The sequence below is a fragment of the Drosophila busckii genome, chromosome 3L (genome assembly GCF_011750605.1).
Source record: "Drosophila busckii strain San Diego stock center, stock number 13000-0081.31 chromosome 3L, ASM1175060v1, whole genome shotgun sequence".
NCBI lineage: Eukaryota > Metazoa > Arthropoda > Insecta > Diptera > Drosophilidae > Drosophila > Drosophila busckii.
Genome location: NC_046606.1, coordinates 19,360,499 through 19,378,701, shown reverse-complemented (window position 1 = coordinate 19,378,701; position 18,203 = coordinate 19,360,499). Strand labels below are relative to the sequence as shown.

General features: G+C 40.5%; 1 protein-coding gene across 2 annotated transcripts in view; it reads right to left on the bottom strand.

Annotated features, from left to right (window-relative positions):
• LOC108600556 (bifunctional heparan sulfate N-deacetylase/N-sulfotransferase) overlaps positions 1-18,203 on the bottom strand; it is a 58,890-nt gene that overhangs the window by 7,186 nt on the left and 33,501 nt on the right. For both annotated transcript variants that reach the window (XM_017988216.2, XM_017988217.2), the window contains one exon: positions 9,920-10,129. In XM_017988216.2, the coding sequence (XP_017843705.2) occupies positions 9,920-10,129 (210 nt within the window). The remainder of the gene's footprint in view (positions 1-9,919; positions 10,130-18,203) is intronic.

Below are 18,203 nucleotides of genomic sequence, written 5' to 3'. Positions count from 1 at the left end.
GTTCAGCTGCAGTGACATTGCAAACACACAGAAGTCGCGTGTGTGTGTGTGTGTGTGTGTGTGTGTTTCTGTCTGTGTGCAACTGTCATGCAGGGCAGGTGTAGCAGCTCGTTTGGCCAACGTGCTGATCCATAAAACCAATCCCACTTGAAGCTTGTGACCTGCGGCCAAATGCTTTGGTTGTGCGTAAATAGTTTGCATAAATATTGAAAAATATTTTCAGTGATATGGAATTTCCAATTGATTGAATATCTGTGCTTGCAGCTCAGAGACACTGTTGCAGACATACCATAGCTATATACATATAGTATAAATCACAAACATATATTTCGTGTGTGTGTGGGCGTTTGGTCATTTAACTGGCTTAAAGCTAAACATGCCGCATGCTGAATGCCGCATAAAAAAAAAAATAAAAAAAAACAGAAAGTGCAAACGCAAACAAACTGGGAAGCTGGCAAACTGAGCAGCTTAAAAAGTTGTCCGATTTATTCAATATGCCGGGCCACGTGAAATCGCAGCCAAACGTCAAACAGAAACTGATGGCAAAATGGAAAATCGAATGGCATAACGTTAACGGATCGAAGCCGCAGCCGTTTGCATTGTAAACAATTTTTTGCGCCCTTCTTACTTCACTGCTGGCTCCTTTTTTTTTTTTGCAAGCGCGTGCATATTAAAATATTTGCAGGTGCCCGCATTCAACGCGCCTCGCATAAAAGTCATAAAGCAAAACATTTTATGCTACTGCTCTGCTCAGGCTCATATACTCATATGCATATGTACGGCTGAGGACTGAGGGTGGAGGACACATTATTGATAGTTTTTTGCACGTTGAGCCTGACAACAACGAAAAAAGCGTTGAGCAAAAAATATACATATAAATGGCAATAGCTTTTGCCCTCTGCTTGGGGCTCTGGCACAAGTTATAAGCTGACTACAGCCTGCTGGCAAAAGTGATGATTGAGAGAGGGTTAACGGGCGGAGTAGGCTGCAAAGCAGCGACCAGCGCTGACATACTGCATGCATTGCATATTTTATGGCGCGTCAACACGAGACCATGTGTCGCATGGCAAAGGAAGCGACGCGAGCGGTAGCAGGAGGCTCGGGGGGCGGGGCATAGAACTGTATTGGACGTTTGTCCAAGGGAGAATTGAAAAAAAATATTATACATTCATATATATGTAAAATTAAATGCGCAGTCGGCGTGCAAAGACTATAATGAAAAATTAAGCGAAGCATGGCGAAAACTCAATATACTCTTGCAATGATCAATTCGTTTCGTTTGGAAGATATCAATTACCACCAGAGGATTGACCATTGATTTTAAGCTAGCTAATGGTTGTCAAAGTAAGTTCCATTCATTTATCTTCTGAATAATATGCAGCTTACATTATTTATTTCCCTAATACGGCGTCACCTTCTATGTTTTAATTCGAAAGGAGTCCGAGGCAGTGGTCTTTCGAGATATGTTCTAGAGTTGCTCTTAAAACTATCGATATTATAAGCTTTACTTGGTAATAATCGGTATCATAATTCGCTATTTACATTGAAATCGAATGTTGGATTAATTTATTACCAAAATGTCAATAATAGCTATTTTGAAAACGTTAGTCGATTGTAGTCTCAAGACCAAAAATATTGTATATAAATTAAATATTGCATTTATTCTTAACACATTGCATTCCCTTCAGGATATTAACACGATGCTAAAGAATAATCCTATCATGTCAGTTCTTCAGTTAGATCGTTGGTATATTAAATTGTTAATTTCTCTCCCCTCAAGGACCACCTTAAGAGCAATAACAATGCAAACAGGAAGTTAAGCAAACGTTTTGTTTTTATAGACTTTTAAGACTTTTTTCACAGCGTACTTTCGGTTAGTGTATAGGTTAAAAAGCAATTAAAATACTTTCGTTGCATACTTTTGAGGTGCTGGCACTTAAATTTGTCACGGCTTTCCGTTTTTACCCTCAAACTAACGGAAAGCGAAAGCGAACGAACGAATGAGAGAGTGAGACAGCGAGGACGTTAATTAAATTGTTTTATCAGCGTAAAATGTTTGTTTAATCAACTATATAGTCGTAATGACACTTTGCAAGGCACTCGAAACGCAGGTTGTCCCACTCGCTCGCACGCGTGCTGATATTTGAAATTTAATTGCCAGATGTGAGATAAGCGCAGCTACAGCGATGGAGACAGATGGAGTAAGAGAGCGCGAGAGCATGAGAGCTGGGTTAGCAGAAGAGGCACGGGCTCATTTACAAGCCCGCAGCGGATTTGTTTTAAAAACCCATTAACGAGTATTACTTGCAAGTAAATAAATGTTGAAATGTTATTTCAACTGCATTGCATGCAAGGCTAGTAAGTGTGTGTGTTCGCATGTTTTAGCATGTGTGCGCCCGTGTGTATATGTGTGTGTGTGAGCAGCCTGCGCTCATTTGTTTGCATTTGTACGAGGTGTTAAATTATCCTCAGGATGCACGTAAAAGTGCAAAGTGTCGGCATGAGCTGCTTGTTTGTTTGTTTGTTGTTTGCCGTGCTTGTTATTGTTGCTGCAGTTGTTTCCGTTTGCAGGTGCAGGCTGCTGTACCTCTTCCCCTCCCTCCCCACATCTCTCGCTCACTCCCTGTCTGCTGTCTTGTCTTGCACGCTGTCGCTGTCGCTACCTCTGTGCGGCTGTCGCTTATGCAGCGCATTAAATGAGCTTAGTTTTAGTTGACTTTCCACTGCCACTTTGGCTTACATTGAATATCTCTACTTGCCATTCCACAATCGCTGCTGCTCGAGCTCACCCCGCTCCACGCTCGCTGCCAGGCAAACGGCAAACACTCTTGTGTTGTAATTTCATTAGAGCGCTTTAGGGCGGTTTCATCTTGGTGGCAGCTTCTTTGGCTTGCCGCCTTGTTGATATTTGCGTCAGGAAATTAAGCTGTCGGGCGTAACAGACAGGCAGCTAGGAAAATGAGCTGCAGAATCTGCTCTAATCGAAAAATCCAAACACATTTGCTTGGCTTAGCTGCGTACACAGCTCTCATAGCTAATGTTCTAATGCTCTTGCCTGTTCTGATACGACCAGCAAACGATTTGAACTTTGTGACATAAACAGGTGGAAGCCATTACCAACTTTTTAACCAAAAACTTTCAACTGATTAGCTGTGAGCATTGATACAATTAGTTAAAATAGCTTCAGCCCAACAGCCAACACACAACTTTTGCTAATTGACAGCTCATTCCATTGACGCACACGTGTTGCAAATAGCTGCTGCTCCGCCCATTTAGCTGATGGCCTTAACTTGGCTCCTGATTGGTAACTATAAATATGCGTGTCGCCTCATTAACGACAATCGAGAGCTGTTGGCAAAAACGCAGAGCAATAAAAACGGTGTGCCCAACTTAACTTTTGGCTATATATTCATGCTGAATAAAAACTTCTCACTGATTAAAGCATTTCTCAATGTTTGAGACTATAATCCATATAAGTTATATTAAAAGTTAGTTAGAATTTTTAACGTTTTAATTTTGAGTAATTTTATAAATCTCACCCCCTAATTATTATTTGTGGGCAATAAAAAATATATTTATCACAATTCATGATTAGAGATGTTTCTTTTTTCTCAGTATAAAATACAACTGTAAATTTCGGCTTGTATTCGATATTTTACTAATATTATTTCACTTCAGTATATGTAAAATAATTTACCATTGAATGTTATTTAATTCATAAATCTATCGTCAAGCTGTTCATCCTGAGGATGCTGGTAAAGAGTTTTATTATTTATCTTTAACCCATCATACCCATACTAGTACTCATATTTAATCTCTGCGAGACTAAAAAAGGTGAAGCGAGTCCCAGGATGCGTGTCGTAAAACAATTTTGAGTCCAAGTGAAACTAGACAGTTCCTTTTTGACAATCCCACAGACTCTTATTGTTATAAAAGCCAATTTACATATTCTATAATTTTTTTTTAAATTTATTATTGAAAATAAGTCACTTTATTATTATTCATAGTTAAAATTAGTTTGAAAATAAAATTTTTTTTTATAAAAAAAAAAGTTGACCCAAAGGAAATAATTATTGCCTTCATCCCGCAATTTCAATATAATTTTTTGCAGAGAAAGCGACAATTTGACTCGTTTTCTCATAATTACGATTTAAAGCGTTTTATTCGAAATAATCTTGACAAGTAATTAGTGTTGAATAATTGCATATGCATTTAAGTAACTAATAACCATAAAATACTCACATTTGCATATACAAAATTAAAGTATTTTGTCAATGGGCATAGTTTTTTGATTTTGCACCATTAATTATTTCGCAGCAAGAAAAAACTAATGTCGACAATAGAGAGCAATAAAAGTAACCGCGAATATATAATACAATTTTTTAACTTTCTTAATATGTAAGAGTATGAAATAAAATTCTTACATCGTTACAAATATATATAGGTAAGTACCCATACTTCGCTACACTGAAAACTAACTTTGAAAAGTGATTGTACCAATAATTATTTCGCTGCGGTATCGAGTCTATTCACATTAGCTAACAGCTTGATTAAATAAGAATGTTTAAAGCAAAGTGTCTTTTGCTTAAAAAAGCGTAACCCATTTTGCAAAAAATCGAATTTTAAACTTTCCGCCTTAAACTTAATTAGAGTAAATCATACTCGAATTCACACTTATTAGAATATTATAACAAATATATTACATTTTAGTTTACTGACTCTTACTTATGTTCTGTACATTTTATTTATATTTTGCTCATGCTGGGGATTAAGCAATTGCTAAAGCTAATAATCGTATGTATGTCAAGCTTATGTACTCCCCATAGTAGCCATAAAACTACCACAAATTAAGCCATTCTCGCCATTAAAAACTCCCCTGCAATTTGAGGCCATTAATGTAAGTTCGTTTGTAGGAAGTTGGCCGGCGAGACTTTTGCTTATCCTAAATGCAGGCTCTCAAGCCAGTCGATGGCAATCTATATATCATAAATAAATGGGCCGAAAAGTCAGCGCACACTTACTTTTTTGCTTTCCCAGGACACTAAACAATGTGAAAATTATACAACAAATGGCCATTATATAGCATCGGCAGTCTGTGGGGACGAGACGCCTCGACGCCTTCATACGCCCCGTTGCCTTTGCGTCGTCGCTGCGCGGCTTAACCAGTCGAGGGCAATAAATGAGTTTAAACTAGAAAATTTATTATACGCGGCAAAACTACTTAAGTCAACGGCAAGCTCGACACACGCACGCACACTTACTTAGCGAATATATATGTATGTGTATACAATATATTTTTAAAGAATGGCTGAAAGGCGAAAGGCTGGCTAAAGTAGTCAGGACACGCGAAGGCAACGTCCTGCCTTTGTGGCATCCCGCGAGTCGCGACTTCTGACTGCCATAACGCAGCCTGCTAAGGCCAATATAATCACGCTGCTCCTATACATGGGGCGTGGGTAGTTCAGCTGGAATGGGGTTTCTCTACCTGCTGCTTCTGCTGCCTGCTGCTGCTTGAGTAATTCAATAAAATAACCAATTTGTTGCAAAATAACAACAAGCAACGACAACAGCGCACAGCGCACAATGTCAGCCAGCCAGCCAACTTGTCACACAGTGCGCATAAAAGATGCGAAGCCTTACGACCCCCTTTAGCACAAACTGAAGCGGCAATCTGAGAATAACAGCAGCCAATGCTATGTCACGTGCGGAACGCTAGAGCAAAATATATATATTTTTTTTTTCTATATGTAGAAGGCATACATGCGCTTGTGTGTGTGTGTGTGTGTTTGTGTATGCATACATGCGACTCTATTGTATAGTCATATTTGCTTGGGGTCGAACTTTGGTGCCTCCTAGGGCACCATTGCTGATGCCACAGTGGACAAGAAACTGCTAAACAAGAGTTTGCAAAGAGAGATCTAATTTACTTTTCAGAACTATTCGTTTCCCCAGAGGCCAAAATGGTCAACGAATTTGACTACGGGCAGGGAACTCGAGGATTACATGATTACAGTAAGAAAAGAGTTTAAAGAGTCCATAGAAAAGAATCCATCGATGTCCTTATATTTATTATTATATTACTATATTTTGTGAGCAAAAGTATATTAATATTGACAACTATATTCTATTCGTAACTCCAAGAAGGAAAATATTATTTAGTATGAAACAAGAGCTATGTAGTTGGATAAATTATATGTCGCTTTAGCCCTTGAAGACTAAATAAAACCCTTCGCTTGTATAAAATTATTCAACTTTTGTGGCAGCAAAATAATTTTCGTAACAGTGGCCACATTTTCGCTCTCTTTACGTTCTTTGCGTAACTCTCGCGAGTGCTTTTTTGCATTTTATATTTATTTCAATTTTACTCCCTGAAGCAATAAATGTGGTCCCACTGTGGCGCAGTGTAGCATGAAATGTAGCAGGTTAACTCCATTGACTTGTGAAAAATTGAAAATAAAAATTTTCCGCGACATTATTAAAGTAAACATTGGTGCTAGAAAGGGTGTGATTATGATGAGCCAAGCAAGAAGATGTGGCAGCTGCCAGCTGTACGCAAAAGAGAAGGCAACAGACCAAAGAAGAAGAAGATGAACAGCAGCAGCAGCAGCAGCAGCAGAGTCGCGTGACGTTGCCATGGCAAACTTCCAATTGTGGTGGCTGTTTATGGCGTTCGCCATGTGTCTGTGCTGTGAAGTGACGTCAGCGCAACTGCTGGGAGCTTCTGCTACAAGCTTCTGCTTCTGCTAGATGGCGATGGCTGGCTGGTAGCTGTTGCTGTTGCTGTTGTATAGCATTTGCTATTTCGCGTTTAAAACTTTTGGGCTCCCAATGGCGCAATCAGCGCCAAGCGAAGCACACACACACACACACACCTGTGTATGTGTGTGAAGTGGGCGTAACGCAATGATAACAAGGCTGCTGATGACTTCCGTGTGCTGACTTTGCTCCAGCTGACGTGACTCCTGCCGCGCCACTGACTCACTGCCGGCTTTGATTAGCGCGCGAGTGCAGGTTGAGGCTGCTGCTGCTGCTGCTGCTGCTGCTGCGTGCTGAACAAAGCCAAATCAAAAAATTGAAAATAAGGTTAAGTAGCTCTTACAGCGCATAAACTGAAGCCTGAGATGTGGGCGTGGCCTGCGCCAATTGCACTTAATAAATGGCAATTTAATGAACGCACGACAGCGTTGGCAACAAGAATAGGCAGCATAAGTAAAGCACTTTGGGCAGCGTAATTACCTAGGAAATTTCATTAGAATTTCACGGCGCATTAGATACGTGAGCATTAGGGAGCAAACATCGTGGCGTGCTAATGCTTTGCGCTTTGTGCTTTGGGGTCATTGTGTAGGCCCGATAAATAGGAGCGTCGCGCACGAGCTGCAAAAAAACGCAAACTTTTGCAAAAGTTTTGCATACTTTCGGCCATTTTGTTTGTAGTTAGCAGGCGAGCCCAAACTGCCATTCGCCATTTGTCTGGTCTGGTCTGCGCTGCTCAAGCACAAAATTGAGTGGGGCATGTGCCAAAGTAAAAGAGAACGAGGAAGAAGCAAAAGCGAGATGAAGGGCCGGGCAATCAATCAATTGGACAATGCGCTGGCATGAGCCAAGGATTTGGCAATGCGGCTAATTGGGGCAGCCAACTCTAGTTGGGGGCATGAGGTGCATAAAATTTGTGTTTTTTTTTTTCGTTTTCGTTTTGCAATTAGAGCACGCTTTGTATGCAGCTCATGCCTGTCTGTCTGACTGCCTGCCTCTGGGGATATTTTATGTGCTGCAAACTTTTTGGGTGTAAGAGAGCCAAAGCAATTCAGTCTCATCTGAACATTGCGCATACGTCAAGTGTGACATATGCGTTGGTGGAGGAGGAAAGGATTGGGGTATCAAGTCAGCTGTGGTGCATTTTTCATGGCTAATTGAGTGGCAACTTGGGCGCCATTTGCTCGCTAGCGAACCGTGCTCATAAATAATTGATAATTGAGCTGCAACATTACCCATGCACCTGCCACAACGACTGCAACAAAGCAGCGCGTTAAGCTTCGTTGCTCACATGCTCGCAGCTCGCAGCTCGCAGCTCACAGTTGAATGGCTGCGCTTCCACACACAAAAGTCATCAACAATAATGAGATGGTAATGTTAATGGAATTTGTTGCTAGTTGTCTGAGCTTTGACTTTGGCAAAAGCCAGTGCACTAATGAAGTCATTGATAAGCACATACACACACACACACACGCACATATACATGCTTACACACACAATGTTGGGAGCTGATTAGGTCCTGAAGCTTACAGTCAGTTGCATATTTGGTTAAGAGACAATGACAGAGAAATTTGTTTGAGTGTGGGTGTGGCCCAACTGCTCGCCTGCTCGAGACTTCTACACTTGACTCTAGCTATTTGTACTCGAAATCTCATTAGAGTTGAAGCACTTGTATGCTAAAAGCAGGCAGCAGCAGCCAGCCAGCCAGCAGTCAGCCTCGCATCCTTGTAGCTAGTTTGGCCCGCATAACGACGAAAATTTAATTATATAATACAAAGCAGCAAAGGCAAACAGCGCCAAGAGCGCCAAGAGCACCGACAATATCAACAAAAAACTCAAGCAGAAAATTACAATTTATTTAGTTTTTTCTTGTGCCTTTTTTCTGACTTATGCCCCAAGCAGGCAACCAAATCAGCCACACTCAAAGGCAATGCCAATAGCTTGAGCTGCACAGTTATTCTAGTGCCTTATAACCGCAATTTGCACACGTGCTCTTAATTCTTCATGTTAAAGTAGAAAGTGTGAAAATACATTTTAAAAATCAAAAAAAAAACCAAGTAATAATTTTATTGAAAAACTGGCTGGCAAGCTGGCTGACTGGCATGCCAGGCGGTCTCACTCCTCGCCAGTCTGCTTTGCTGTTCTCCAACTGGTTTTATAATTGCGGTTTTTGCAGGAGGCTGCATCCTGCGGTCACTGCGGCTAACACGCACACACACAAAACAAAAAGGAAAAAGAAGAAATAATAAAAACTAACTAAATATAATATTTTATATGAAAAGGCAGTTCAAAAATTTTTTGTCCTTGTTAGCGCATAAAAGGGGGCGCGTACGGTTGCAAGCAACATTGAACGGATAATTGCACATGATAACAAAACGAGTATACATCTCTGAGCAAAGCATACAAATAGCTACTATTGTAGGCACAATGTAATTTTGATTGACGGCTAAGGCTCTTGGGCCAACAACTAATAGAATTGTTGGCTTTAATTATATTCAAGCAAGATGGCATCAACTGCTGAATAGCTAATCTATCCTTTCGCGTAGTGTATTGGCTCTTTGTGAATTGCTGACTTGGACAGGCGACAAGCAGCTTCAGGTGAGATAAAGATAAAGTCTCTACTTTGTTTTCTCAGATTCCTGTTCCTGCTAGTAATGTCGACTTTGCAGGCGGGTCAGGCCACTTGACCACAAAAGCATAACTTGGCAATTAAACTTGAATGCTTTGCCTGCTCGCTTGGATGCTGCTGCCTGCTTTGAAGCTCGCCTAAAGCCAACAGAAGCAGCAGCAGCAAACACCAATTGCAAAGCGTAGCATTAATTTCATAACCTGCCTTTTTATGGCCCAAATTGGGTCAACATTGACAATGACCAGCCTTTCTCTCTCTCTCTCTCTCTCTCTCTCAGTATGACAGCGAGCAGAGCAGCTGTGATAGACGACGTGCAGATTGCTACGGGTCGCACTGGAACAGAGTCTGGCGAGCTGCCCGGCCCGGCCAGAGCTTGGCAGTTGGCACTTGGCTGCATTCACAATTCATTTCTGGTGTCGGTTACGCTGGCACTTCCGTTTGCAGTTACTTTGGGCGTAATAATTGCATCGTTGCCTTTTGCAATTATGCAAATTTGTCTGAGCTAATTGTCGAGGGTTCCTCTTTGGCGGCACTTACTTGATACGATTGTAGACCAGCAGCTCGGCAATGTCCCGCCCCAGACCAGAATACGTCGTCTCCACAAACACCAGCACCTTTGGATCGATCCTCAAACGTGCCTCTGACCGATGGTCCGGCGCTGGCGAGGCATCGCGCACATGTTTGCCCGCCGCATTTATCATGCGACAGTTGATTATAGGCGCCGGATGCGTATCCCGTTGGATGAGACTGAAACGAGGGAAAGATATTTTTGTTTAATTATAATGGAATTTCTGTAGGCATTGACAAAGCTTAAACAAGTATTCAAACCAATACTGCGACAACGTTGCGTATGCGCTATATGTTGTTGCTGCTGGCTTTTGTTTGTCTGCAAACAGACAAAGCTTTAACGCCAGCTGCTGCTGTCAATACAATGCGAACATAGAAAGTTGCTATTGTTGTTAAGCTGTCATTGTTGCTGCCACTTCAAAGGATTTACATTGTCTTTGAATGCGGCTCATTAACGATCAGCAGCACCAGCAACAAAGACAAAGAGGCACAAGTGTGCTCTTGTGTCTGTGTGTGATGCAAACTTTGCTCATTGCGCAAAAGTTTGTCAGTAGCTCCTTTTTCGGGTGCCACAAGCAACTGCAAGTGCTACTGATTTTGCTACCTGTGACCCGTGCAAGTTTTCTTTTCTCTCGCAAAGGCAAAGGCACAAGCAAAAGCAAAAGCAAAAGCATTTTATTACATGCAGCTTTATGCAATTTTCACATATCCTGACAACTTTCCTGTTACAACAGCAACAGCAACAGGAACAACAACACCGACACTGAATAAATAAGAGCGCTTAGCAAAGCGGCAACATGTGTAAAAGCCCCTTTCAGGCAAAATCCCAAAAATTAACAAAAACCTATTAGGCCAAGCCCAGCTGTACAAAGGCTTTTGCCTAGCATCCTTTTGGTCATGCATGCCAGCCAAGCCAGGCCAGGCCAGGCCGGGCCAGTCTTGCCTACCGTCTACCTTCAGCTCCATCTTCTGCTTGCGCCAGTTGCAATGAAAAATGTAAATACTTTTAGTAAAACGGCCAGGACACAACGTATGCGAGCGAACTGGCAAGCAAGCCCAAGCACTTTTATAGTCTGTTTGGTGGTTTGGGCCTGGGCAGGCTGGCGAAAACTTTTGCGCTGGCAAAACAAAATATTTAGATAGCAAACACACATAGAGCATGCCAAGCAGCACACCCACGTACACACACACACACACAGACACATAGACACACAAGCAAATATAAATACAACACTTGCAAAAATATCAGTTAAAAGTTTTCTTTCTCAATACCCTGCAATTAAGTTTTGCATGTCGCTAGCTACAAAAGCTATTCATCAAGTCAAGTTACCGACTTCAGTCTGAGACGAACACGCAGCTTTATAGCCACCTGAGTAAAGTTAATTAGAGTCCAACTTTGTCTTCAAGATAAGTGCTAAGAGTTTCGGGAAACAATAAATTATTGTAGCTTAGCAGCTCGTTTAGAAGCTTAAACTAGCTTTTGAACTTAATGCATTTTCTTTAAGCTCAAGCTTACGCAAACTTAAACAAGCCATACAGCCAGATTACAGGGTATGAGCAATGAAGGTAGTTGGACCAGCATTTACTTGTTAAGCGCTCATTGGTTTAGGGTCTTTCGACAACGTAGTTCTTCTTCTTGTGGTTGTTGTTGTTGCTGCTGCTGCTGCTGCTGGTGATGAGAAAATCTTGTTGCACTGAGCTTGTTTGCATTTCGTGCAACATTTGCGTGGCATGCAAGCTGCCGAGGCGAGCCCAACTAGACAGCCAAACAGTCAGAGCAACATGGCCTGTTTTTTCGGTTGCTGTTCGCTGATTTATTTGTGCACAGCACAAAATTTCCGTTTCCGTTCGCTCTGACTAGCGCAATAGCAAGAGCGAGTGGGGCCAACTTTAAGCGTGGGCGTGGCGTCTTTTGTGTTGCATAAATTAGGCAACATAAAGTCAGTTTATGCATTTGCGACGTGTTATTTATGCGGGCATGCACGCAAATGTTGCACTGTCACTACTGGCAACAGTTCAGTTCGGCTCAGTTCAGTTCAAGGCAACAGCAATCATCGTGTTTAGGGCTTATTAGTCAAGTTGAAGACACAGCTCGGGCAGTTTTATTGAAATTCGTGAGCAAACACACACGCGCATACATTTTATGTGCTCGGTTTTAAATCTAGACGCCCACGTTCCAGCCACGCCACATCAGTGGCACGCCACGCCCCATGGGGGGCGCTGTGGCTGTGGCTATAATAGAAAAGCGCCGCGCGTCTCATGCCTGGCTACCCCACTGGATTTTGGGGCGGCACGCTCAAACAATAAATCGTATGTAAAAATTTGTAATAAATTTGCAAAGTAGCAAATGCAGCAGCCGCAAAGTGTGAGACGTCGGCCAACGGGGCGCATACGTAATGCAGCTGAGGATAACGTAGCATAATAAAACTGCGAATCTAGCGCAAGGATATGTGCCATGGCTTTAGCTATCAGAGGCCAGGCGCAACACCAATATAGTTTGTTTTTAAAAAAATATATCAAAAATAAAGAGCAACAATGCAAAAGGAAAACGCATAAAGCAGACAAAGCGCACACACACTAAATAAACTGAAACGAGTTGAAGGGCCAAACTAAACGTTGCTTAAATAGAAAAATCGCCAGCCAATGTGGGTTTTCAAATAGCAAAAGATAACATTCTTTTCCGCCATGTGAAAGGAGTCAGCTTGGCTTTACTTTTAAAATGTTTGTGTATGCAAGACGAATACTTTTCTGTCCGCCTTAAACTTGATTCGGTTTCTCTGTATTTAGTTTTACTGAAACTTTTATAAAAGAAATATAAATAAACATATGAAGGTGTTGTATTATTCGATTTAAATTCAAACATGATAGTTTAAATATAATTGCCAAAATTATTCGAAAGCAAAATTATAATAGTTCCCCTCAATAGTTATCATTTAATATATTTACATTTGTATATTTTATAAAAGAAATATAAATAAACATATGTATGTATTGTATTATTCGATTTAAATTCAAACATGATAGTTTAAATATAATTGCCAACATTATTCGAAAGCAAAATTATTATAGTTCCCCTCAATAGCTTGAGGATCTGCCGACCTCCAGAGAGAACGATTGATGATTAAATGATGATTTTCAGTCAGGTTTATTATTTAAATAATCACATCCTGGACGATTGCACAGCCTTCCAACACCTACGAACTCACACCTCAAACCACTCCCTCACATCCCTCCTATCACACCCATCGAGAGAAAATATTATAATAATTAACGACTTCCTCAAGAAAGCCAAACTAGAAAGAATACTATGAAAAATTAAATAGAAACAATGTAAGCAAATAAACAGAAATAAATGGAAAATATATGTATAAGTAAAAAAGTTTAAAATGTAAATATGTAAAGTAGAAAAATCACCTAACACTAGTTAAACAAGGTGGAACAGCGTTAAAGGTTGGGCGCCACCAATTATTTAAAAACTTTGACTACTGGTAATCGCAGCAAACACACGCATGCACTCACAAACACATACACACAATACAGCTAACGCGTCACAGCTCGTTTTCGCTGTAGCGTCAGCAGCGACGCCGCCGCTGCGTCGGCAGCGACGCTTGTATGGCGCGTCTCATGAACACATGTCTATATTGAAAATTGACAATGTGAATAATTCCTATGTTATTTATCCGATCGTTTTGAAATTTCACAATCGTCGAAACCATGACTAGCGCGATGTTTTTTGAGATTTTAAAACATTTTTGTACTTGCTTATATATCGTTTTTTTCGATTTGGCGGGGAGGGGAGGAATAAAAAAATAAAATAAAAGCGTAGTTCCTGGATATAGGAGCACCTACATACCAAATTTGGTTGCTCTAGCTCTAATAGTTTGCTCAGGAACACGCACTCATACAGACGCGACATGGCTATATCGACTCAGCTCGTCGAGCTGATCAAGAAAATATATATACTTATGGGGTCTGCCACGCCTCCTCCCTGTTACATACATTTGAGCAACTTCATAATAACTTTTTCCATTTTTTACAAAAATGTCAAAGTGTATAAAAATAATGATAAGCAAAACATCCTCACATTCCTAGCTGAAAGCCCCAATAGCTAAGGCTGCCTCCCCTGAAGCTTAAGTTTTAACTTTAAGTCTACAGTTATATAAATAAATAAATAAAATAATCACAATACCTGCCAGATAACTAGTAATTTTATTCCAGCGCAAACATTATGTATAGTAAGCAAGTCACCTGAACAGATTATTTTATAAAAGTTTCTTAACTTGAAAAGTTACTTTATTGAAAATGGTAGTTTAAGCTTGAAGAAGTTAATTGTAATATAATAAAACATATATACAATAGAATTTACTTTGTAAGAGCTCTCTTAAAACTGTAATATAATTCTGCTTTTGTTTAATATTTTAATTTAACTTATGTTCTCTTATATTAACTTTATCACACGCGGTATCCGAGGGGTACCTCGCACTTTTCTAAGTTTTTAAAAATTTAAGTAATTATTTATAATACATTTATTTCTATTTTTAGGTATTGCCAGAATTAAATAAATAAATATTAATTTTTAAAGAGGTTTCTTCTTTGTCAAAGCTTAAGTGTGAGAAATCGATTAAAATGTCAGCAATAAATTGGCTACATTTGCATTTTTTGCACTTCAGAATTGAAATTTTTGCCAAGCGTCCTCCTCAAGGACATGCTTGAGCAATTGCATATTATGCACATAAATTCAACAGCAAGTGCAAATCATTTTCGCTTCAATATGTTATCCATTGTCGTGCGCTCTCACTTTACAATGGCGTTTCTTTAGTCCGCTTGGTTTGAAACAATAAAAAGACATTGCAGGCACTTAAGGACAATGGAAATCGAACAAGTAGGCAAAAGAAATACTTAAAATACCTAAAGGGACTTCAGCGAGAAGATGCCAAAACGATTGTGGTGGTGCAGGCTCGCCAATTTTATTGGCAGCCAACAGGGTAAAAAAGTTAATTAAATAAATCAAGCAAGGCAAGTTCAATTGGATTGCAACGGAAATGAGTGGGAAAATGCGAGGCAAAGGCCGTGCGGCAATTGCGAGTTGCGAGTTGTGAGTTGCCAGTTGTAGTGTCGGCTGCTGCTGCTGCTGAACACAGTCGACCAAATGAACTGTGAACGCAAAGTGGATAAAAATGGCCGCCAGCGTGGCGTCGACGAGCGATGGCGGCCCGAACGTAAACGTATATAAAGTGTATGCAGAACGGGATTCGCGCACTTGTCTCTGTTGCGACTGTTTGTTTGTTTGTAATTGCATTCAAGGCAAATAAATGTAATTATTTATTGCATTTCACCAGCAGTTGACACGACGCACAGCCCCGTCCTGTGCGGGGAATGGAGAACGGGATGAGGCTGCTCAATGGATGAGGCTGCTGAGCACAGCAATGCACAACTGTGTGTAATCACTTTTAACTGCAAAACGAGCCAACAAAAACACATTCGTGCATGTCACGTGCAATGAAGCTGTTGATGCCCACTGGCAATTGTTATTTATAATCGCATTTTCCATTTTAAATGTTTAGTCAATTAATGCACGCAACGTGCGTGTTTGTGTGTGTGTGTGTGTGTGTGTGGCAAGACGCATACGCCAGGTTGCACACACGCATGGCTATGTGTGTGTGTAACTGTTGTACTGCTTGCTTTTGAATATTTACACAGCTCAGTGAACCGTCAACGTAATTTATGTGTTTATTATCGAGAGCGGCTGACGCGCATTTAGTGTTTTAGTTTGCTAACGTGCCAAACACAGCCACGCCCCCAAAACTGAGCTTTATGCTCTATGCACTTGTATTAAATGTTGCATGCAACAACTGCCACATCAAATTGCATTTATCGTATATACAACACGCAAGTCACCGCATATTCTCACACACACATGTGTGTGTGTGTGTGTGTGTTAAGTGTTCAGGCGAGTAATAATTAAACTGCAATTAAATTAAGGATAAGATTGGTAGACTCTTCAATACAGCCAATGAATGGCAGCATAAATGCATTGAAATAATTGTTTAATAATTAATAAAGTTATTAAGGTAATGCGAATTAACCTCAAATATAAAGTCTTTAAAGTTGAAATTTTACACACTTTTTATAAAAGTGTGGGCAAGTGCCCATTGAAATTTTTGGTCAAAGTTTTCAAAATTAAATTTTAATATTCGGAAAATACAGTAAGCGCTACATAAGTCTCTGTACTTCCGGTATACATAAGAGCATCTAAATAATATACTAGTCAGTCCGCCTGAATTTTACAAATTTTTGCAGATAAGATTGGTCTTGTGGATTCTCTTGTTGAGATTTCTATAAGTATGCATGTGAAATATTTTGAAATAGACTTGAGCTAGATCAATGCAACAAAAGAAAACTGTAACCCGCACCGAATGCTGTCAATGTCTCAACAAAATAGCCCAGCAACTCACTCGGCCTTGTATCGGTGCCTGGACACCGCAGTCGAACTGACTAGGCAAAGTACCTACGATAAACTCCCCGACTGCGCATTGAAACATCAACACTAAATCGCACAACAGAACGCTGGAAAGCACTACCCAAACCCAAGTCTCAAAAACAAACCTTCAGCCTTCTCCACATCTACATTTCAATTTGTGCAGTAACTCTCACTGGACATTGTCTTATAGACACCCAAGCCAGAAGACTTGGAGTACGACGCAAGGAATTTTGTAAAAGTTCCGTCCTGTTTTTTCTAGGGATACATTTCCTAAGAAACTATAGAAGCTTCCCCAAACAGAAGATAACCAATTTCTGAAATTTTGATAGTCAACTAAGTGGTTCATCGGGAAACAAACAAATATTCAGTAGAGATTATGTGGTAACACACTGGTCCAAATCTGGTCTAAATGTGAAGAGAGAATCAGCCCTACCTAACCTAAACTAAATTAAACTTTAATTTAAAGACTTTAATTTAAATGGGAATTAATATTTAATATATACTTAACGATTTATTTGCTTAAATTTGTATCTGACTGGTGGGCTCAAGAAATTGTTTATGGAATAGATATGTAGATGATTACATTTATATTTGGGTTGACTGTTTTACATTACAAAACAATTATGGCAACACGTCTTACGATTTTGCATGTTATTATGCAAATGTATGGGCTTGCGTGTATGTGTGTGTGCAACTGTTATGACTGCATGCAAATCACGTAGGTTTGTATTTTGGCAAAATGCATTTTGCACCTACAACGACAGCTGGAGCAATAACAATAACAAAAACAAAAACAGTAGCAGCAGTCGAAGCGCAAATAAGTAGTTGATGAATTCAAGCATGCATACAGTTACATTTCCATTTACATACATAAATATATACATGTGTGTGTGTGTGCTCGACGCATGTGTGTGTGCGCAAATAATGACAGACAGCATAAACAAACACGCACATCAGGAACTGGCGGCTGGCTGTCGCCGTGGGCCAACCACAACAGTCAGCGGTGTGTGGGAGCTCAGAGGGGGCAGGAGGAGTGACGGACTGACTGACTGACACTAGCTTTAAACTTGGCACGTCATATGTTTCCGCTTTTTGCACGTAACGGACTTATGGACATAGACATGTTCGTCCTGTGTACAGGATGCACGCATACATACACACGCACACCCACACGCCCAGACACTTTGCGGGATGTGTGGGGAGTAAGTCGAAAGCATTTGAATTCATTAAATTTGAACAGATTTGACGCACAAGTAATTTGACTTGAGCTTCTCAAATTGCCATCCTTTCTCCATAAATAGACACATGCCTCGCTCAGCTGTTGCAGCTACGGACTGACTGATGGCGCCCACTTGAATAACTGATGAACTTTGGCGCGGTATAAGCTCGTAAATGAAATTTAAAGTGCACTAGCCGAGTAAATATTTAATAATCAACTGGCTTTCGAAATATAAATAACTTTCTCCAGCTTGTTTGCCCGCTTGGCTGCCATGCCAAGAAATGAATTCACCAAATGCAGCATGCAAAAATGCACTCGGTAAAAACAATTCAAGGACTGAAGCCGTTGCTGATGAAAGTAATCAAAACTTTGTCGGTTGTTATTGCACTTTCCCCACTTTTCTGTGTGGATGTGGATGTGAATGTGAATGGCAAAGGAAACAGGAACACCCCTCGACCAAAATGTTTGCAAATCATAATTGCGCGCCAAACTACCTGAGAGGCAGGTAAGAGCAAAGCCGCACGCCTTTGGCCAAAGCTGCACAAATTATAACA